Raw genomic sequence first — 23,993 nt, forward strand, 5'->3', positions numbered from 1 at the left:
GTTTGTTCACACAACGCTAACTCTATCATATGTATTCCTTGATTTTATCTCATCGCCAACAATCGAGATTTCCAACGGGACAATGCACTGAGCTATTTATTTCACTGGAACCTTTATAACGGACGTGACAAGTGCTCACACCTCGTCCTGCAACGGCGTTACAATAGGGTACTATTAACACGTGTGGGAACACTGTCGATTCACCTATAGCGCGTTAGGTCATAATACGTATAAGGCCGCTTGAGTGAATATGAAGAAACACACGTTGTAATCAGAGAATTGCGGGACCGTCGGACCCAATTGAACACAAGTGTTGGGATCTTCCACAGCGGTGGGAATTGTGTGTTGTCAGCTGTTTGGATTATCGCCCTGTGTGGATTACGTGGATTAACGACGATGGATTGTGATGAGATCCCGTCCCGGTGGCTTCAGGAAAAACAAAGGAAAAAAGTGCAGCTGGAAATGGTAAGTACTTCACACACAGATATACACGGTACGTGTGCCTCATCCTCAGTTGAACGGAGATATGCAGACATGCAAGAAGTAGAAACAGTTGGCGTGTTGTCAACATTTAAATACTTCGTGAAACTGATCACATAATAATGACTTCCCAGCACGTGTCTATGCATTTATGTCTATTAGAGACACAAGACTTATATATATACACATAATAACGGAGTCCCCTGGCATGCAGTGGACATAAGTAGGAAGCGTTCGATATATTGTATACTGTCTATATACAAACCACGGTTAACCTGTGGAGTGTGCATAACAAATTAAAAGGCAGCATTCGGCTGAGAGTGCGCTCCAGATCCGTTGGAATAAAATCAAGACATAGATTTAAGGGTTCATATTGACGCGTGTTGGAATATTACTTTCGCTTGCTGTAAAGGGACTTTGTTGTCCCCGAAATAAAGTCATGTACACGGTTTAATAAGGTTTACTTCTTTAAAAGGAATTCTCGAGTGTAAAGAAACCATTAAGTCTCTTACTTTCAGGAACCCAAGCTACAGGGATGACAAGACTGAATGGATGGTGATGGTTTATAACATATATATCGTAGAATCTTAATCGCCGGCTGGTGACCCGATAATTAAATTCTATGTAAAATAGACATCTTTCTAGGTAATTACGGTAAATATTAACAATGAGATTGATATAATATCAGACAAAAAGGGTGTTGATGGGTCTGCTAATTTGCCACTTCTTAAAAAAATGTCAGAATAAGAGGTTAGTGTTAGCAAACGAGAAAGACGTTAAACGTGGGTTTTGAAAAGATATTTGAATCAAAGTTGCAAGGGGTGGTGATTGGGCTGACCCTTGTACCATTGGAAGGATGGCCACTCTCATTTATCCGGGTATCAACCTGTCCCACCCTCCACCCGTTACATGTTGCCTACTGAATCCATGGTCTGATTCCAGCACGGAAGCCCTATTAACTCCATGCTCTCAGTGCTGATCGATAGTATGTTTTGTATGGGTTGAAACGCCAGGTGTGACTTATTTCCAAATAGGGATATTTTTTAATTTTAAAAGTATATTGATATTCCATCTTAAGCTCACACAAAGGTTTCGTTGCTTCAGGCGCGGTGAATGTATATTTCCGTTTTCCACGTTGCCAATGTTAAAATGCAGATCTCAGTAATCTGGAGGGCTATCCGCCTTATCTGTGAGGCAGAACCAAGTGTTGGGATTACATATACTGCGTCGCATTCAGCGTGTGCCCTTTGACCGGAATCTTATATAACCCACACATCACGTCATTGATAGGGGAAGGGTGTATGAGTTGTGTTTTACGCCGCTTTGAGCTGTATTACAGTTACGTGTCAGCGTGTCCGTTTTTTGTTGGAGGAAAGCCCCGAGTGATGAAATGAAGCCTTAGACATTTATTATTCTGGTAAAACCGACGAGCGGTGATATCCAGCAGTCGTCACCACTTGCCCTTTCCGATACCTGCAAGATGAATGTTATGTGCTAAAATACGACAAACCTATCAGTAATTCGGTCAAAGAATCTCTCAAGAATAACCTTTGATTGATTTTACACATGTCTTGCATCTAAAAATATGTTCAAGATACAGTTAAATGTGTCCAATCATACTGCACAATACCAAAAGCCACGGTGTGTTTTAAATAGCATCTGGTATATAAATTTTTTTTATATAATCATTACGCAACGAATTGACAATTCTTTTAGCTATGCCCATTTGCACTTAGACGGAACACGGTCTCAAAAATGGCCATGAGATGGGCACGAGTCGCGTTTCGGCTTGTCCGGAATATCACGAGTTGGTCACGAGTGTGACATGGAGCTGACAAACCTGGAATCAGAATCATGTCGCTAAGGGACGCAACTCTGGATCCCCGCTAGAACACTAAACGTCATTGAAATTAATTTATTGAGTGAATAATTTACTGGTAGGATCTAGTTTTAAATCTAAAACATCATACTGTGTTATAACAATGTCATCGATATTCCTTTGACACTCTCAAATAAAATAATTCTATTTATATCGATTAAGAGAATATTTAACTATGAAACTCAATTAGTTTACAGTGTCCTGATTATTGCCATTTATATGCTTTCCACATGTCCAAATGTTCAACTAAGTGAATAATCTAAAGATGAAATCTATATAGATCTAGTTGATGCTCAAAAAGCGAACAAAGTAGAGACAATAGTCATAAATATTCTTTCCACATGATTGATTACATTTGTTATATTGAAATTACCAAGTTATAAATAAAACAAACACTATAACATTATAGAGTCCACACTGTGTAACGCCCATTTCTGGTGTGCCCGGCCGTTATGTTGCTGGAATGTTGCATGCATTTTAAAGGAACGTTCTAAACAGCCTTTCATACTGACGTCAATCCCTGGTATATATTTAGGGGCGGTTAAGTAGCCTAGTGGTTAAAGCGTTCGCGGGTTCGATTCCCAACATGGTTACAATGTGTGAAGCCCATTTATGGTGTCCCTCGCCGTGATATTGCTGGACTATAGAACCAAACTCACTCACTCACTCACTCACCCATGGTATATTTCGTTTCGCTGCAAGGTAATGACACAGTAGTTTTATCATTATATATGTTTGTTTGTTTGTTTGTTTGTTTGTTTGTTTCTAGTTTGTTGTTTAACGCCACACTCGGCAAAATTCCAGCTATATGACGGCGGTCCGTAAATAATCCAGCCTGGACCAGACAATCCAGTGATTGACATCATGAGCATCGATCTACACAAGTGGGATGCGATGACATGCATCAACCAAGTCAGCAAGCCTGACCACCCGAGTCGCCCCTTACACGGCGAGAGAAAATATGAACGCTACTACATTGATTTATTTAAATTGAAAAGGAGCCCCAGTAGGATGGGACATTCAGAACCTGGGGAAAATCTAGACTTGCTTCTTCTAGGGCTTTTGCATTACAGAAAGGACTGGGTGGAAGGGGAAATAATGTGGTCCAGGGACTGTGAGACAGACTAGCAAACAGACTTGAAACACTTCGTGGTTTGTCTACCATGCCATCCTTTAGGGTGTTCCCATCTAACTGATATCTTCCTTAATACAAAGACAAATGTCCCAGTTTAACACAGGGTATTAATTAAAACATCTGGATCTAGATTGGAAACCACGAAGAGACAATAAAGAATAACCCATAAGTGGGACATATTTCAGTAATTGTGTAAAATATGATTCATTTAGCCAGTTCACAAAATGCCTCAATATTTCAGTCATTTTACAAATTGACTGAAAAACCTGCCTATTTTTTGACAGATTGACAAAAAGTATTAGGAATTTCACAAGGGTTTAAATACATTACAATAGACTAATTATGCGAGGAATAGAAGCGAAAAAAATAGGAAAACTCTTATATTATTTCAATCTTATCATTTTTCAGTTACTTGGTGGTGAAATTCAACATCAAAATGTTTGAAATTCGTTATAGATAAATAAATGGACATCATTTTCAGTCAATTTGTAAAATAACTGAAATATATAGGCGTTTCGAAAATTGCCTAAGTGAAAATATCAGTCATTTTCCACATTGACTGTAGCATGTGCCATATAGCATGGCAGCATGTAGAGAGCTAATTGAATCTTCCTGGTGCGCCATATGGACACAATTGTTCAAGTATTGTTTACTCGCTGCAAGTACCTTTGTAAAATTGTTAGGTGATACTTTATTGGAAACGTCGTATTCGTGGAAAACCTGAAAACATTCACACAACCTTACAACATTACGACTCACAATCAGGAACAACCAAGGACATTCTGAAAATGTCGATACAACCTCTGCACAGCTGCTGAAGTAGTTTGTTGTCTATATTGCTGACGTCAGTTGAGCGGGGAAATGGTTAAGTAGTTGTATGGTCAGTGTCAAATTTAATGGCATTTGTCGACATCGGTGAGTGAGCTATAAACAATATTACAGTTATACCACGGCGCGCAAGCTTAATGCCGAAAAGTGATGCAAGTATCAGACGTTTACCACTTTGGTGAAACTCATAAGCCCGGGTATGGTGCTGACAAACCTAGAAACATAATCGGGATGAACCGGGATTCGAACCCACGACCATAGGTTTCTGTGGGCCCAAGGGGCGCAACTCTGAACAGTGAATTGCGGCGAATCAGACGACTGCCATTCCAAATGTTTATTGGCACAAATTAAAAATCCTTTTAATATTACATGACATGGGTGCCCCACGACAATGATAGCTATTACGTGTTTAAGCATCTGCCTCTCAAGTTTGTGTAGTTTCGAGTTGGCTCCACTTTAGGTGATGATGCGAAAATAACACTTAAATTCTTACAAACCGCTTTACCAAATGTGCGTCGCCATAACAGTTTCAAGTTCTTTTGAATAGTACATTACTTTTATGCCCCACAAAATACATAGCCGATGTACATTTCAAATCCCACAAGGGTTGAAACTGTCACTGCCAAAAACACCTACCACCCCCAATGGTGACCTACGGGTGAACTACAGTGAATCGTTTTCCTACCATGTAGTATGACAGGTATCCAGACCCGTCACATTCGTCAAATATTTACTATACACTTTGTGCTGACTGTCACGAGTCCCCCCTACCACGACATTATCAACAATATCGTCACTTGTGATCTGGGCAATGAACTCTCGAAACAAATTGATATTAATGCTGAAGTCTGCAACACGACACACTACAAGTGTGACACCCGACACCCATGTTCAGAACATCGACGCCACAACAGTTTTAGCTCATTCATCTCGTTTACCGTTTAAGAGAAATCTTATCCTCTAAGGAAACCTGTTCAGTAAGTCATTGGTATGTATCTTTGAAACCAAAGGCAATCTGCCTCACACGTCAATCTTGAAAAAACACGTCAGATCGCAATTAAGGTTGTTTTCTCAAGCGCGGATAAGGCTGTTTGAGGGGGGAAAATGGGGTCGTATATTTTTGGTGTAAAGGATGCAGTTAAAGAGAATGCCAGATGAATACAAGCAATTCGGAGAGTGATTAATTTTGCAATTGTTTGCCAAAAGTACTCGCCGTCAGGATCCCATAAAGTATATTGACAAACCTCATTCGTGACCAACTCGTGTTATTCCGGGACAAGCCGAATAGGTTACGGAAAGGGGCGAGTGGTGACGACTGTGACAAATGAAACATCGAAATCTATCCTCATTTATGTTTTCGAAATGAATCTATAAATATGTTAACTCATTTCCATCTTCCCGAGGCAAGGGAGTTAACTGACTATAGAAGTCTAGTTTTCACCCTTGCCGAACTAGGCTGCAGTTATGTATTGGACTAACGAGTCTATGCATTGTCCAGTCAAAATCGCGTAACGAAATCGGCATCCGGTTCGTAAATCTGCCGTGCACATTTCGGTCGATTGCATCATTTACAGAGCATGTGTACCGTCAACATGGCGTCGAAATATTTTCAAAATCCATTCATGTTTTAGTGAAGGTGCTCACGTGATTTTATGCACTAAGCGAGGTAACATCCGTTTTATTACAATATAGATTTTGATTATCGATCAGACTTGACGCCGCCATTTTGTTTGAAGCAAATGCAAGTGATATGAGAGGTGGAATCTGATTGGTCAATAAAAGGAACATAGAAGGGACATAAACTCGTAATAGCCACTGTTGGCTCTACGATCGAGACCAGAAATTCCAGCCTTGCTCTGTAAGGGTGGAAACTGCACTTTTACAGTCAGTTAACACCCTTGCCTCGGGGAGATGACTAATTTGAAAAACTGGACACGCTTTACTGTTTTACAATGAACTGTTTTGGAATTTCGTAAAGATCTTCAGGCAAGGAGGCGTCTTGCTTCAGGCAATTAATTAGGCCATCTGGTGACTAACTGCTTGACATGGTTGTGTTGTTGTGGTTGGCGTTCTTAAGCGTTTCTGAACTGACATCATGCCTTATGTTTAACCGGATCCCATATGTTACATATACTAGGCTTAAACACAATCGTCAGGGAATCTAGCTTTCACTGCGGCAGGGATGTTTTGTAAGATTTCTTATGATTGTGGAAATGTTGTTGTCACATTTATTTATAGATTTTATGACCTGACAATGACATGTCTCTGTAAAGTTTTGAAACCTCATTTTCAAACACTTTGACAACATCTTGGCGTCGGACATTTTAAATAGCAAGACATAGTAAAGGACAGTTTCAAGTTATTGCCTGAATCAACGAGTGGGTGATTTTGATTTTACGCCACTTTTAGCAAAATTTCAACAATAACACCATAAATGGGCTTCCCACATTGTACCCATGTTGGGAATCGAACCCGGACCTTCAGGGTGTCAAGAGAACTCTTTAACCACTAGGCTACCCCACTGCCCCTGAAACAATGAAGCCTTGTTATCGCTATATCACTTGAGATCATGTTAGTGTATGTTCTCGACTGAATCCTCATCAACTCTCTAAGCTAATTCCCATACTCCTCTTCGGTTCGCCCCGATTATGTTTCTAGGTTTGTCAGCACCATACCCGTGCTCGTGGGTTTCACCGAAGTGGTAAACGTCTGAGACCTGCATCACTTCGGGCTTTCCTCCCACATTAAGCTGACACGCCGTGATATAACTGGAATACTGTTAAAAGCGGCGTAAAACCCAACTCACTCACTCACTCACCATACTCCTCTTGTCTCGGATTTGGATAACTCGATTTGTTTTCAATGTTACCATGATTTTATTCGAGGTTTCACTATATATAACATTTAGGAGTTGCTTAAAACGTTTTTCAAATGCCCTTTCTGCTTGTATAAAAACTAAATGATTTTCTCTGATGCAATCCATGACGCTCAAAGCAACATAGCAAACAGAAGGGTTCGTTTACATATGGCGCCTGGTATATTTCCTGTGTATGCAAGAATTCAAAGATGTTTATTCCACACACTTTACCCCACCTTTGTAGATTTGGCATTTGAAAACCTTGTCTCTGTGATCTATAGTCTTGTCTGACTAAATGTCAAGACGTGTCTTAATGTGATGCTGTAATGTGAAGTCTATATCAAATGGGTCACTCGTAGTGTGAACTGATGCATTTGGCAAGACAGGGTTGTACACTGAGCCCTACGTTGTTTCTGTATTTGTAACAACTTTTGAACTGGAGATGCTTTGCAACTATATAAAGTTTACATCCGTGACCAGATGAGAGGTGCTACTGAGGCTGATGATAAGGCTATAGGCTTTGAAACCAGATGCGGATTTAAGCAGGGATGGCTGTAAACGCGCAATCTGAATGGTTGCAAAACATCACGGTGATATGGAAGTATGAAGTTAGGCATTGTATGTCTATTTCAACAAATATATAATCATACTGCTTCTGACATGTTGTACCATACTTGTTTATCCGGGGTAATATAAATCTTCTGTACAGTAAAATGCTACATGTGTTATCGTTACGTACTAAACGACGTATCCCATGTATCCCGTAGTGTCATTATTATAAGCTGGCTAAAGAGGCATAAAGAGGTACTGCGCAAAGGTCACATATATGTTGGTCGCGGAGAGTAGATGCATGGGTGGCCGTGTTGGGCAGTTTGACTGAAACACAAGTTGTCTCCTGAGGCAAGAGATTTTCACCCAGCTGTGAATGGGTACCCGATAGGATCAGATGGTTAAAGCTTTCAGCGCCTTATACGACATAGCGCCTCGTTGTTCCCCATGGGCTGAAAATATAACACTGTTCCAAAGGCCGCAGTAATAATAATGTGGATAGTTGTTCAATGCTTCCAGTCACTGTTGAGTCCGTGATAGTGTTTGGGCATCACTGCTACGGCGTTAAAAAACATTCGCTCGCTTATTCATAAAGAACTTGAGTCTATTGATATTACGAACGCGAACGCGACCAAGATGACTAAACGGCCAAGAGACTGACATATTTGATCACTATAGTAGATTCAATATCCCGAGGCTTATCTTTTAGTTCCTGATACTATCGCCTAGCCACCCTTGTCATTGTCGGCGAGGCGGCATTATCTCGTGATCTTGTGCACCGCTCTTTCACTGAATTAGTCACCAAGTGTATCAATAATGTGTGTCACAGAGTACATCGTGTTTTTATGTGTGCATGGAGATGTGTGTTCGATGAGATATGCCATCGTATGTTACTGACGAGGTGTGTTGAAGGTGAAACATGCATGGCGTGTTTGGATGTAAATATCTTTCCGCCACTCTTAACAATGTTCCAGCAATATTAGCAATGTTACGACAGTGGAAACCAGAAAGGGGTGCACACATTGTAACCATGAGGGGAATCGAACGACGTCTTCACGAACAAACGATGGGGACCACAGAGCTACCTCACAGTCCCCAACAGTCTTTCATACACATCTGAAACAAAAAGATCCAAAAATACCAAGCAAATTCATAATAGTTTAACAAGTCAAAATTTATGCATCCAACTCTCCCCCACACACGTGCCACGGGGCCTGGAGTGATTCAGTCCAAAACGCAGATAAGGAAATATGAATACAGAACAATTTTGGATTTATCCATTCCTTAATTCAGTGTGACCAGCATGCGTGATGTAATGAACATCAAATCTGGTCTGCGTTTTGGGAGGAGACCTTTGGAGTCGACCCACAGATAACATCCACACCATGTCTATTCCATGGGCGCTGAACGTGCATGTACGTCGCAATATCAGTGCAATAATCTTGATCGCGACGTGAAACCCCATTTCACCTAACCTATCAACAAAAACAGATTTTAATTTGGTTTAAATACTCTCATTTCCGATACCAAATTTTAGTTTGCTAATGAGTGTTTGTGTCAGATTGGGTGACAGCACAACTGTATCTGAGTAGTTTGTCGCCAGTCTGAACCAGTTATGATAAGTCCCAACACATTCGAGGTCGCTGATCTGCGCAAAGGAGTGTTTACCCATAAGCCTTTACATCAATGTGTGATCGGAGTCCCTTGGGTCAAGATGGCGTGACCCTGCATTGGGTATGGATGTTCTATAGTCGACGGCGATCATTCGTTGTCGAATATTTGCATAAGAATAAATGTAAGAGACAATATAACTATTTGAAGACGACCACATCACTGTCCACCATGGCAAATAATCTAAAAGCGATGTATTCCATGTCAAACTAAAATAGAACGTGGTAATCCCGTGTACTTGCATTGGGGCAGATAAATGATACAAAATAAATATATTATAAGTCGGTTAAGATATGATCAGTAACGACGCAGTGACGGGCTTGTGGGCCATCTGCCACACGCCACAGGGTAGACAACAGGCTATATGAGGTGAGGTGAGACTTTGGGTTTTTGTGACGTCACTGTCGTCCCCAATACCAGCCGTAACATAGACAATAGTGGTTTGCAAGAAGTAGACCTGCGAAGATCAAGCTACACCTGAAAGCCGATTAAATTAAACCTGGGACCCAGGGGCGAACAAATCCAGTATTTGACTGTTTGACTACCCCTCACACTCCGCACTTATCAAATGTCGGACCCGTGAAGATCCGGGTAGGAATAGGTCTTCAGCAACCTATGCTTGTCGTAACAGGCGACTTACGAGATCGCTGACTTGGTTGACGCATGTCATCGTATCCAAATTGCTTGGCTCGATGTTCATGATGTCAATCACTGGATTGTCTGGTCCAGACCAGATTATTTACATACCGCCTTCATATACCTGGACTATTGCTGAGTGCGGCGTTAAACAACAAACAAACAAATCAAATGTCGGACTCCTGGTATTGGAAGCATCCATTTAAAGAGGCATAGACTCAACCGGCGCGTCGCAATTTTGCACGTGCAGCACGAGGTTCTTGTGACAACAACGAGCGCGGAGCTTCGACAATTTTTCAGATGTGCAGACGAGACAGCGCAAATAATCTAATTGCCACTGAACCAAAGAAAATGCAAAGACCCAATAATAACTTTACATGGCATACGATGTTCGGGTTCGAATCAAAGAACGGGAATATATTCAGAAAACTTCCAAGTGGAAGGGAATGGGTATTATATTTAGCGGGAGGGGCTTAAACATCTCAGAGAAGAAACAGATTATTTAAAGGGAAATGACTGCTGTATATGGTTGTATAATGGGCATGGAATGTTAATGTTTAGACCAGTTGCGATCTCTGTCAATCTGTCTGTGAGTTGTTTAGCTGTATTATATATCATGGCGTGGCAGCTTGAGGCGGAAGACAAGATGTCTATTACCGCTTTGGCGATTTCCGCGAGCATGGGTATGGTTGTGTCAAACCAAAGAGTATAATAATGGCCAATCTGGGATTCGATCCACGATCATAGGACCATTGAACTCCTAAGGGAGGCACCTCCTATGATTGTTGTTTAACGCCGCACTCAGCAATATTCCATCTATAAGGCGACGGTGTGTAAATAATCGAGTCTGGACCAGACAGTGCAGTGATTGACACCATGAGCATCGATCTACGCAATTGGGATGCGATGACATGCATCAACCAAGTCAGCGAGCCTGACCACCCGATCTCATCAGTCGCCTTTCACGACAAGCATAGTGTCCTTTTACGGCAAGCATGGGTTGCTGAAGACCTATTCTAAACCGGATGTTCGCGGGTCGGAGGCACCTTTGAAACAACGAATTCCGATGCCTTAGACGACTGGGCCATCCGTGTCGCCGAAAGCGATCGTAGGCCTAAGGTGATCGTAACTCCCATTACGACTGTCGTAGCGATACGATCGGTTTGTGAAACGGTACCCTGGTCATTATAGGGAAGCACACGAGTTGATTTGGGGGAAATGACGGAAGTCATAACGTTCGTTGAAGTAGAGGATAAATAGATAATACGACTGCCTGGAGTCCGGCCAGTTCCCCTTGTTCTGTCAACATCGAGACGATCATACCAGGATCCCAGTAAGTGGGATGTCAAAGGGAGCAAACAGACAACCGATAAATGGATTATAGTAATAAGATAGATTGAGTAATCGCACAAAATAGGCACGCATGGCGGTTAACAGTGGCAGGCATAATTGAACTGGAGGAGGCATAGCATGTAAGTGGAGTTGTGACGTAAAAGAAAAATACATGCGGTAAGGAGAAGTCATAGCTGTGTTGGAGTAAGCATAACATATAAGTGGAGTTGCGACGTAATGACAAGACATGTTGTAAAGAGACACAGCTGAATTCAGTGGAGTAGGCATAGCATATAAGTGGAGTTATAACCTAACAGACAAGGCATGTGGTAAAGAGACACAGCTGAATTCAGTGGAGTAGGCATAGCATATAAGTGGAGTTATAACCTTACAGACAAGGCATGTGGTAAAGGGGGACAGCTGAATTCAGTGGAGTAGGCATAGCATATAAGTGGAGTTATAACCTAACAGACAAGGCATGTGGTAAAGAGACACAGCTGAATTCAGTGGAGTAGGCATAGCATATAGATGGAGTTATAACCTAACAGACAAGACATGTGGTAAAGAGACACGGTTGAATTCAGTGGAGTAGGCATAGCATATAAGTGGAGTTTAAACCTTACAGACAAGGCATGTGGTAAAGAGACACAGCTGAATTCAGTGGAGTAGGAATAACATTTAAGTGGAGTTTTAACCCGACAGACAAGGCATGTGGTAAAGGGGGACAGCTGAATTCAGTGGAGTAGGCATAGCATATAAGTGGAGTTTAAACCTTACAGACAAGGCATGTGGTAAAGGGGGACAGCTGAATTCAGTGGAGTAGGCATAGCATATAAGTGGAGTTTTAACCTTACAGACAAGGCATGTGGTAAAGAGACACAGCTGAATTCAGTGGAGTAGGCATAGCATATAAGTGGAGTTTAAACCTTACAGACAAGGCATGTGGTAAAGAGACACAGCTGAATTCAGTGGAGTAGGCATAGCATATAAGTGGAGTTTTAACCTTACAGACAAGGCATGTGGTAAAGAGACACAGCTGAATTCAGTGGAGTAGGCATAGCATATAAGTGGAGTTTTAACCTTACAGACAAGGCATGTGGTAAAGGGGGACAGCTGAATTCAGTGGAGTAGGCATAGCATATAAGTGGAGTTATAACCTAACAGACAAGGCATGTGGTAAAGGGGGACAGCTGAATTCAGTGGAGTAGGCATAGCATATAAGTGGAGTTTAAACCTTACAGACAAGGCATGTGGTAAAGAGACACGGTTGAATTCAGTGGAGTAGGCATAGCATATAAGTGGAGTTTAAACCTTACAGACAAGGCATGTGGTAAAGAGACACAGCTGAATTCAGTGGAGTAGGCATAGCATATAAGTGGAGTTATAACCTTACAGACAAGGCATGTGGTAAAGAGACACAGCTGAATTCAGTGGAGTAGGCATAGCATATAAGTGGAGCTTAAACCTTACAGACAAGGCATGTGGTAAAGGGGGACAGCTGAATTCAGTGGAGTAGGCATAGCATATAAGTGGAGTTTAAACCTTACAGACAAGGCATGTGGTAAAGAGACACGGTTGAATTCAGTGGAGTAGGCATAGCATATAAGTGGAGTTTAAACCTTACAGACAAGGCATGTGGTAAAGAGACACGGTTGAATTCAGTGGAGTAGGCTAAGCATATAAGTGGAGTTTTAACCTTACAGACAAGGCATGTGGTAAAGGGGGACAGCTGAATTCAGTGGAGTAGGCATAGCATATAAGTGGAGTTTTAACCTTACAGACAAGGCATGTGGTAAAGAGACACAGCTGAATTCAGTGGAGTAGGCATAGCATATAAGTGGAGTTATAACCTTACAGACAAGGCATGTGGTAAAGGGGGACAGCTGAATTCAGTGGAGTAGGCATAGCATATAAGTGGAGTTTAAACCTAACAGACAAGGCATGTGGTAAAGAGACACAGCTGAATTCAGTGGAGTAGGCATAGCATATAAGTGGAGTTTAAACCTAACAGACAAGGCATGTGGTAAAGAGACACAGCTGAATTCAGTGGAGTAGGCATAGCATATAAGTGGAGTTATAACCTTACAGACAAGGCATGTGGTAAAGAGACACAGCTGAATTCAGTGGAGTAGGCATAGCATATAAGTGGAGTTATAACCTAACAGACAAGGCATGTGGTAAAGGGGGACAGCTGAATTCAGTGGAGTAGGCATAGCATATAAGTGGAGTTATAACCTTACAGACAAGGCATGTGGTAAAGAGACACAGCTGAATTCAGTGGAGTAGGCATAGCATATAAGTGGAGTTATAACCTTACAGACAAGGCATGTGGTAAAGGGGGACAGCTGAATTCAGTGGAGTAGGCATAGCATATAAGTGGAGTTATAACCTAACAGACAAGACATGTGGTAAAGAGGAGAATTCATGATCTACTTTATCCACAGATCTGTATACATTTGCCGTGGTCAGCTAGTGAGACTTACTTCTAAATGCTGCATACACCACACAAGACCCGAGCAGTCATTACAATAGCATATAAATAATGTCTCAAATTTACTTGAACAAGGAACCAAACAAACTGCAAAACAAAAACATTAAAAAAAATGATATATAATGATATAAATTGTTGTTCCCCGTAACGTAAATGAAATAGGCATGTGGTTTAGAGGACAGGTTATTAGTGAATTAGAGGACGTATTGCATGACGCAGTTTGAATACTGTTAAATATATAAACATTATAAAGCTACGAATCGACCTCGTTTCAACATCGCTAACGTCAAGTGTTGACACATGCTGCAATCATCAGGTGTATGGGTCGTAAAATGAAACGCTAAAACACTCTTCTGTCTGTCCATTGCATATGGGAGTTTATGGAGTCGGGTTTATGTGGCGAGTCAAACAGGACACCACCGTCTTCGGGTGTGCATGGCTGTGAAGGATCACACTGATCGTCGCCATATTTGGTCATTTGACAAATGAAGAACATTATTTGTTAGTGGGTGCAAAAAATGTACAACCTTGATCCAATGGTTTGACCCAGCTTGACTTCAACCACCCGGAGATTTAGAATTACGGAAACTGGCGGTGACATTAAAGAGGATTAAGGATGACAACCCCGTTTTTTACACGGGAGGTATTCGGGACTCAACAGTGTTGTACGCGGACGCAAAAAAATCGTATTTGATATACCGATTCAACAATTTAAAAAATATAATGGTGTACGTAAAAATGTCCTTTATATATTTTAATGTTTCTATGTTTTTTCAGTAATCTGACTTCAGATCGCTTCCTTTATCAGTACTTTTAAGATTTCGAGCAGTATTCGGGATTGAGAGGTGAACAATGCGACTCAGAGTGACGGAGTTGATGGTTTTCGGGATTTAGGGAAGGGAAGGAAGCGGTTCGCACATTTATGATTCGGTTTCAAATTAATCTAAATATAATTTCGATCCACGTACATTACAAAATTTATGCATGTATTACAACTCGTTATTTATTATGTTTACTTAAGCCGTGTTTGTTGGCATACACTGTACGAGCGGGTTATGTCGGTGTGTGATTTGTTGTGGTAGTTGGGTGAATAACTGTCACAACACGGCTAGAGATGATCTATAAACTTGATGATCTTTAAAAAATAAGGGCACTGATGAAATGATAATATTATATATAGATGCACTGACTTCGATACTGTTTGCCGTGGTAAAATGGTGAGACTTGCTGCTGGACGCTGCATTTTCCACACTAGACTTGAGCAGTCTCCTTTTTATTACAATAACGTAAATAATGTTTCAAACAAGCACACAAACAAAATTGCACACCAAAAGATAAAAGCTTGAAACGTGTCCCGAACGTTGTTTTTATGCATTCGGAACACACCAGGGTCGAGAGACAAATGTATATCTCGGATCATTATGTTATTTTTAAAATTCATATCGGAAACAGGGACTGGTTCCAGTCACCAGACCAATATACGACAGTCATTTGCATGGCATGAATGAGGCGCTTTGTACAGTATTTTAGTTATATCACGGCGTATGTTTCATGTGGGAGCAAAGTCGGAAGTGACGCAGGGCGCAGATATTTTCCACTTTGTGAAAATCCAAGATAATATTCCAGTATAATGTTGAAAGGACCGAGGATTCTAGAGGCGAATCCGAGATTCGAACCTACTATCAGCGGATCCTGACAGAGAACTAGACCACTGCGGGCCACCAGCGCCCCCTTCCGGTAAACTGTTAACTGGGTCAGCTGGCCAGAATATATCCTGCTCCGCACACATATGACACCTTTATGTGGCGTGGCTACGTTCATGTATGGCAGGGGGCGCGGGTGGCCCAGTCGTCTGAAGCGACGCAATTCTCTGTGCTTAGTTGTGTCCCTTGGGCGTGCCAGAACCCAATAATCGTGGGTTCGAATCCCAGATTCACCAAAATGGTAAATTTCCAAGAACTGCATGCATCAATTCGGGATTTCCTCCAACATCATGATGAGACGCCGTGATATATTAACTGAAAGACTTAAAAAGCGGCGTCAAACAAAACTCACTGACTCACTGTGATATAACTGAAATACTGTTCAAGTCGGCGTTAAACCAAACTCACTCACTCACTGGCACGCTGTGATATAACTGAAATACTGTTCAAGTCGGCATTTAAACCAAACTCACTCACTCACTGGCACACTGTGATATAACTGAAATACTGTTCAAGTCGGCGTTAAACCAAACTCACTCACTCACTCACTCACTCACTGGCACGCTGTGATATAACTGAAATACTGTTGAAGTCGGCGTTAAACCAAACTCACTCACTCACTGACACGCTGTGATATAACTGACATGACTGAAATACTGTTGAAGTCGGCGTCAAACTGAACTCACTCACGCCAAGACACGCTGTGATATAACTGACATGACTGAAATACTGTTCAAGTCGGCGTCAAACTGAACTCACTCACGCCAAGACACGCTGTGATATAACTGAAATACTGTTGAAGTCGGCGTCAAACCAAAATTACTCACACACTCACTGACACCTGTGATATAACTGAAATACTGTTCAAGTCGGCGTCAAACCAAAATTACTCACGAACTCACTAACACGCTGTGATATAACGGAAATACTGTTCAAGTCGGCATTTAAACCAAACTCACTCACTCACTGGCACACTGTGATATAACTGAAATACTGTTGAAGTCGGCGTTAAACCAAACTCACTCACTCACTCACTGGCACGCTGTGATATAACTGACATGACTGAAATACTGTTCAAGTCGGCGTCAAACTGAACTCACTCACGCCAAGACACGCTGTGATATAACTGACATGACTGAAATACTGTTCAAGTCGGCGTCAAACTGAACTCACTCACGCCAAGACACGCTGTGATATAACTGACATGACTGAAATACTGTTCAAGTCGGCGTCAAACTGAACTCACTCACGCCAAGACACGCTGTGATATAACTGAAATACTGTTGAAGTCGGCGTCAAACCAAAATTACTCACACACTCACTGACACCTGTGATATAACTGAAATACTGTTCAAGTCGGCGTCAAACCAAAATTACTCACGAACTCACTAACACGCTGTGATATAACGGAAATACTGTTCAAGTCGGCATTTAAACCAAACTCACTCACTCACTGGCACACTGTGATATAACTGAAATACTGTTGAAGTCGGCGTTAAACCAAACTCACTCACTCACTCACTGGCACGCTGTGATATAACTGACATGACTGAAATACTTTTCAAGTCGGCGTCAAACTGAACTCACTCACGCCAAGACACGCTGTGATATAACTGACATGACTGAAATACTGTTCAAGTCGGCGTCAAACTGAACTCACTCACGCCAAGACACGCTGTGATATAACTGAAATACTGTTGAAGTCGGCGTCAAACCAAAATTACTCACACACTCACTGACACCTGTGATATAACTGAAATACTGTTCAAGTCGGCGTCAAACCAAAATTACTCACGAACTCACTAACACGCTGTGATATAACGGAAATACTGTTCAAGTCGGCATTTAAACCAAACTCACTCACTCACTGGCACACTGTGATATAACTGAAATACTGTTGAAGTCGGCGTTAAACCAAACTCACTCACTCACTCACTGGCACGCTGTGATATAACTGACATGACTGAAATACTTTTCAAGTCGGCGTCAAACTGAACTCATTCACGCCAAGACACGCTGTGATATAACTGAAATACTGTTGAAGTCGGCGTCAAACCAAAATTACTCACACACTCACTGACACCTGTGATATAACTGAAATACTGTTCAAGTCGGCGTCAAACCAAAATTACTCACGAACTCACTAACACGCTGTGATATAACGGAAATACTGTTCAAGTCGGCGTCAAACCAAAATTACTCACACACTCACTGACACCTGTGATATAACTGAAATACTGTTCAAGTCGGCGTCAAACCAAAATTACTCACGAACTCACTAACACGCTGTGATATAACGGAAATACTGTTAAAGTCGGCGTTAAACCAAACTCACTCACTCACTGACACGCTGTGATATAACTGAAATACTGTTGAAGTCGGCGTTAAACCAAACTCACTCACTCACTGACACGCTGTGATATAACTGAAATACTGTTGAAGTCGGCGTTAAACCAAACTCACTCACTCACTGACACGCTGTGATATAACTGACATGACTGAAATACTGTTCAAGTCGGCGTCAAACTGAACTCACTCACGCCAAGACACGCTGTGATATAACTGAAATACTGTTGAAGTCGGCGTCAAACCAAAATTACTCACACACTCACTGACACCTGTGATATAACTGAAATACTGTTCAAGTCGGCGTCAAACCAAACTCACTCACTCACTGGCACGCTGTGATATAACTGAAATACTGTTGAAGTCGGCATTTAAACCAAACTCACTCACTCACTGGCACACTGTGATATAACTGAAATACTGTTGAAGTCGGCGTTAAACCAAACTCACTCACTCACTCACTCACTCACTGGCACGCTGTGATATAACTGAAATACTGTTGAAGTCGGCGTTAAACCAAACTCACTCACTCACTCACTGGCACGCTGTGATATAACTGACATGACTGAAATACTTTTCAAGTCGGCGTCAAACTGAACTCACTCACGCCAAGACACGCTGTGATATAACTGAAATACTGTTGAAGTCGGCGTCAAACCAAAATTACTCACACACTCACTGACACCTGTGATATAACTGAAATACTGTTCAAGTCGGCGTCAAACCAAACTCACTCACTCACTGGCACGCTGTGATATAACTGAAATACTGTTGAAGTCGGCATTTAAACCAAACTCACTCACTCACTGGCACACTGTGATATAACTGAAATACTGTTGAAGTCGGCGTTAAACCAAACTCACTCACTCACTCACTCACTCACTGGCACGCTGTGATATAACTGAAATACTGTTGAAGTCGGCGTTAAACCAAACTCACTCACTCACTCACTGGCACGCTGTGATATAACTGACATGACTGAAATACTTTTCAAGTCGGCGTCAAACTGAACTCACTCACGCCAAGACACGCTGTGATATAACTGACATGACTGAAATACTGTTCAAGTCGGCGTCAAACTGAACTCACTCACGCCAAGACACGCTGTGATATAACTGAAATACTGTTGAAGTCGGCGTCAAACCAAAATTACTCACACACTCACTGACACCTGTGATATAACTGAAATACTGTTCAAGTCGGCGTCAAACCAAAATTACTCACGAACTCACTAACACGCTGTGATATAACGGAAATACTGTTCAAGTCGGCGTCAAACCAAAATTACTCACGAACTCACTAACACGCTGTGATATAACTGAAATACTGTTCAAGTCGGCGTCAAACCAAAATTACTCACGAACTCACTAACACGCTGTGATATAACGGAAATACTGTTAAAGTCGGCGTTAAACCAAACTCACTCACTCACTGACACGCTGTGATATAACTGAAATACTGTTGAAGTCGGCGTTAAACCAAACTCACTCACTCACTGACACGCTGTGATATAACTGAAATACTGTTGAAGTCGGCGTTAAACCAAACTCACTCACTCACTGACACGCTGTGATATAACTGACATGACTGAAATACTGTTCAAGTCGGCGTCAAACTGAACTCACTCACGCCTAGACACGCTGTGATATAACTGAAATACTGTTGAAGTCGGCGTCAAACCAAAATTACTCACACACTCACTGACACCTGTGATATAACTGAAATACTGTTCAAGTCGGCGTCAAACCAAAATTACTCACTCACTCACTCACTCACTGACACGCTGTGATATAACGGAAATACTGTTAAAGTCGGCGTCAAACCAAAATTACTCACTCACTCACTGACACGCTGTGATATAACGGAAATACTGTTCAAAGCGGCGTCAAACCGAAGTCACTCACTCATATGCATGTAAGTGGCGTGGGCGAAAATATCCGCCTGTAGATAATGAACCATTAAACCATTACCATGTTTACTAATTCCACAAATGTAACATTTCACCCTTCTACGTTTGAAGGCCCGTGTTTATATTCCACTTGTCGCCACTACCTACTGTTCACACAAATCTATATAGCCTTGTGTGACCCATCTGCCACGGGACAATGTGGACGTTGACAGGTGCCACAACAGTTAAGCCCCGCGGCAGATAAATGCTGATTATTCAATTAGAGTGAGTGAATGAGTGAGTGAGTGAGTGAGTGAGTGAGACACTTGAACACTACCGGTATTCTTGTGTCAAAGTGTGTAAACCTAATGTAGGAGGAAAGCCCGATGTGATGCAGGCCTCAGACGTTTACCACTTCGGTGAAACCCACGAGCACGGGTAAGGTGCTGACAAACCTAGAAACATAATCGGTGCAAAACGGAATTTGAAACCCACGATCATAGGTTAAGAAAAGTTCACGTTTGTGCATTCGGAAAGTTTACAGGTGATGGGGTACACTAACACTAAACGTAATAATAACACAAAGACTAACTCATTTTGAGATATATTTTCCAAGATTACCGAACGCGAATTGCCAAATAAAATAATGCACTCATACCTTTCCAAATTCTGTATCGGCGCTTGTGTTTAGCTACGACAACCTTTGAAAAAATAACCCTTGGCATGCCTACACGCGTTGAGCATATGAATAGATGCGTGTGAGAGATCAACATTTGATTGCGTAATCAATGCCCGCCAATGTTCCATGCAAGCGAAGTGATTTGTAAGTATTGCGCTGTGTATCACCAGTTGAATAAACAGACGTTTTATGGCTGCGGTTACCGTATTCCCTCTACCGTAATGTATCACCTTGAAATTCGTATACAGTAAATCCAGCCTGGTTCCATTGGTAGACTGTGCTTGCGCTACCGCAAGCGCAGCCTAACCAGGAATCCAGACTGAGTGAAACCTCGCTAGTCCGGATCCCATTAAACCGGAACCTCGCATTCCGGACGAATATTGTTCGTGATGTGTACATATGGTTAAAGGGTCGGGGGGTTTTTATCCGCGATTCGATTATCATGACCGTTGTCGATTTTACAGGGAACGGCGCCGTCCGGTTTAATGAGGTGTCAAAGGACTTTATATTTGATTTAAACTGGAAACGAAGTCCCTGGCGGGTTAAAGTATATATGTACCGAAGTATGTTTGTTCGTTGATTGGTTGTGGGGACCCAATCGTCTTTGGCGTCGCTCTTTAGACTTGCGTCGCTCAGGAGCGCCAGAAACTTATCGCTGTGGGTTCGAATCCCAGATTAGCCCTGATTTTGTTGTTTTAATTGTCAGCACCATACCAACCTCTTGTAAAGGCCATGTCCTGCGTCAGTTACAGGGCTTTCCTGATTAACTCCGATCTATAATTGAAATATATACTGTTCAAAGCGGCGATTCACTCTCGACTGGATTTTTCTTACCGTCACCCTGTGGGCCTAGCATAGAGTATCGTCACATAGAACAGCTGGTGAACGAACACGTCGATAGCGTAATCTAAACTGACATTTAGACTTTGAAATAAAGTTATCTTATTTAAAATATATATCTACAAAGTTAAAAATAAATCAAATCCATTGGGAGCCCAGGACAATCCTTAACTTCAGGCTGAGGCAATCTAGACTTGAGTTGGACTCCTTTTTTAAATATATTCTCTCGTGTCTGGGCTAACAGTGACCATGCGCTGCTTCAAAACAGATTTATCAGCTGCTGTAGCTACCAAGGTCAATTGGGGTCATTGTCTCGCCAGAGGGTCAGATGTTAACCAATAGATAAACACAACCACTCCAACTATGTACGTAAACAGTTTGGCGGTGCTGCTAAACTCGATTTTAGACCAATACCATAGTGAGTGAGTAAGTGGGTGGGTGGGTGGTTTTCTGGACGAGTGAGTGGGTGGGTGAGTGAGTGAGTTAGTGGGTGGCTGGGTGGTTTGGTGGACGAGTGAGTGGGTGGGTGACTGGGTGAGTGAGTTAGTGGGTGGGTGGTTTTGTGGACGAGTGAGTGGCTGGGTGGGTGGGTAAGTTCGTGAGTGAGTGGCTGGGTGGGTGGTTCAGCTAGTGAGTAAGTGAGTGAGTAAGTGGGTGGCTGGTTTTGTGGACGAGTGAGTGGCTGGGTGGGTGGTTCAGCTAGTGAGTAAGTGGGTGAGTAAGTGGGTGGCTGGTTTTGTGGACGAGTGAGTGGCTGGGTGGGTGGTTCAGCTAGTGAGTAAGTGAGTGAGTAAGTGGGTGGCTGGTTTTGTGGACGAGTGAGTGGCTGGGTGGATGGGTAAGTGGGTGAGTGAGTTAGTGGGTGGCTGGTTTTGTGGACGAGTGAGTGGCTGGGTGGGTGAGTGAGTTAGTAGGTGGCTGGTTTTGTGGGTGGGTGGGTAAGTGGGTGAGTGAGTAAGTGGTTGGGTGATTGAGCTAGTGAGTGACTGGGTGTGTGGTTTGGTGGACAAGTGAGAGAGCGGGTGGGTGGATCGGTAGTTGGGTTGGAGGATGAATGAGTGAGTGAGTGAGTGAGATATTGAGACCCTCAGCTGGCCCTACAACCTCTGGGAATTGAAACCCTAACTCGCCACAGACCTAAATACTGAAATCTTGTTTTTGTCTCAAAATTACTTAATGCGTTAGGCACCAATAAACCTTCCCATGACCGGCGTCGCTCTGACAATGTACCACCATCATCACCAGCCTGACCACCCGATCATTTTGTTCCTCTCACGACGAGCAGAGTTTGCTGGGGACCTATTCTAACCCGGGATCCTCGCGCCTTATATACAACATACAGTTTCAATGAAACCGTGTGTACCTTTTCTCATTTTTGCTTGTTCTTGAATCAGCTTCAGTGTTCCAGTGGAACAATGACCTTGTTTTTGTCTTAATTCCTCCCACGCGGGCTTCTTGGAACTGCCATGTTGCATGCGTATTTTGGATATACATGCAATTCATGAGACTTATACTTGCATTAAATGCAGTAACAATCAATAAGAAAAATCTTTCAATATAAACTCCCCGTCAAAAGAAAGTATCCACTTGAAAATTGGATTTGACCAAATTATTACAAACCTTCTCAAAAAGTTACTAGATTGAAAACGGTCGCCGAGATTCCTCAAGGTCCAAAACATACCCGTATCAAAAACATCACCATCGAAAATCCATTTGTTCTTGTTTTCATTTTTAGCCATCATCAAACATGGATGTATACTTTCTTTGCCCTTATTTCAGAGCTAGACCAACTGGCCGTGTAGATGCCTATACACATCCATTGTTATTGACTATTAGCGAAATGTAAACACAACAGTGTTGTTAACATAACCACATTCACTGGAACAACGAACATATGTGGTTCGAGGTTAATCGATTAACGGCGCACTGTCTGATTCATGATCATAACAGCGATTTGACCCTGCCTCACAGAGCGATAGAATTATTATATTAGCAACGTCGCCTGGAGATGGTATTTTACGACTGCTTCAAGCAATTATTGATACCGTTATCATACGAACATTCGTGTCCTTACGTTGGTTGGTTGGTTGGTTTGTTGTTTAACGCCGCACTCAGCAATATTCCAGCTGTATGACGGCGGTCTGTAAATAATCCAGTCTGGACCAGACAATCCAGTGATTGACATCATGAGCATCGATCCACGCAATTGGGATCGATGACATGTATCAACCAAGTCAGCGAGCCTGACCACCCGATCCCGTTAGTCACCTTTTACGGCAAGCATGGGTTGCTGTTACGAGAAGCTTTTAAAAAGTAGCTGAATGGCGATTCCTTTAAGGAAGGTATTTCGTATGTAGTATACCATCTGTCTCTCGAATCAGTATGCGGGACACTGTTCAAAAAGCTATTTTCGCAACAACTGTCATATTCCATGTTAAGTCGAACTATAAAACCTGAATATCGTGCAATGACTTGATTTTAACTTGATCTAAATCATCTTTGTGTCTGTGCCATCTAGTTTCCTTTTCAGTTAAGGCTGTATATATGATATTATAGACGGACTAATTATTTTCATCTGTTTGTACTGAAAGAGTGAGTGAGTGAGTGAGAATGGTTTTACGCCGCTTTTAGCAATATTCCAGCAATACCACGGCGGGGGACACCAGAAATGGGCTTCAC

General features: G+C 42.1%; 1 protein-coding gene across 1 annotated transcript in view; it reads left to right on the forward strand.

Annotated features, from left to right (window-relative positions):
• The first annotated feature begins 254 nt into the window (after positions 1 to 254).
• The window catches only part of LOC124143101 (5'-AMP-activated protein kinase subunit gamma-1-like), a 404,245-nt gene continuing 380,506 nt past the window's right edge, over positions 255 to 23,993 (forward strand). The window contains exon 1 of the mRNA XM_048387897.1: positions 255 to 465. Within this exon, the coding sequence (XP_048243854.1) occupies positions 397 to 465 (69 nt within the window). The 5' untranslated portion in view covers positions 255 to 396. The remainder of the gene's footprint in view (positions 466 to 23,993) is intronic.

The sequence above is a fragment of the Haliotis rufescens genome, unplaced genomic scaffold (assembly GCF_023055435.1).
Source record: "Haliotis rufescens isolate VD_foot unplaced genomic scaffold, xgHalRufe1.0.p SCAF_10, whole genome shotgun sequence".
NCBI lineage: Eukaryota > Metazoa > Mollusca > Gastropoda > Lepetellida > Haliotidae > Haliotis > Haliotis rufescens.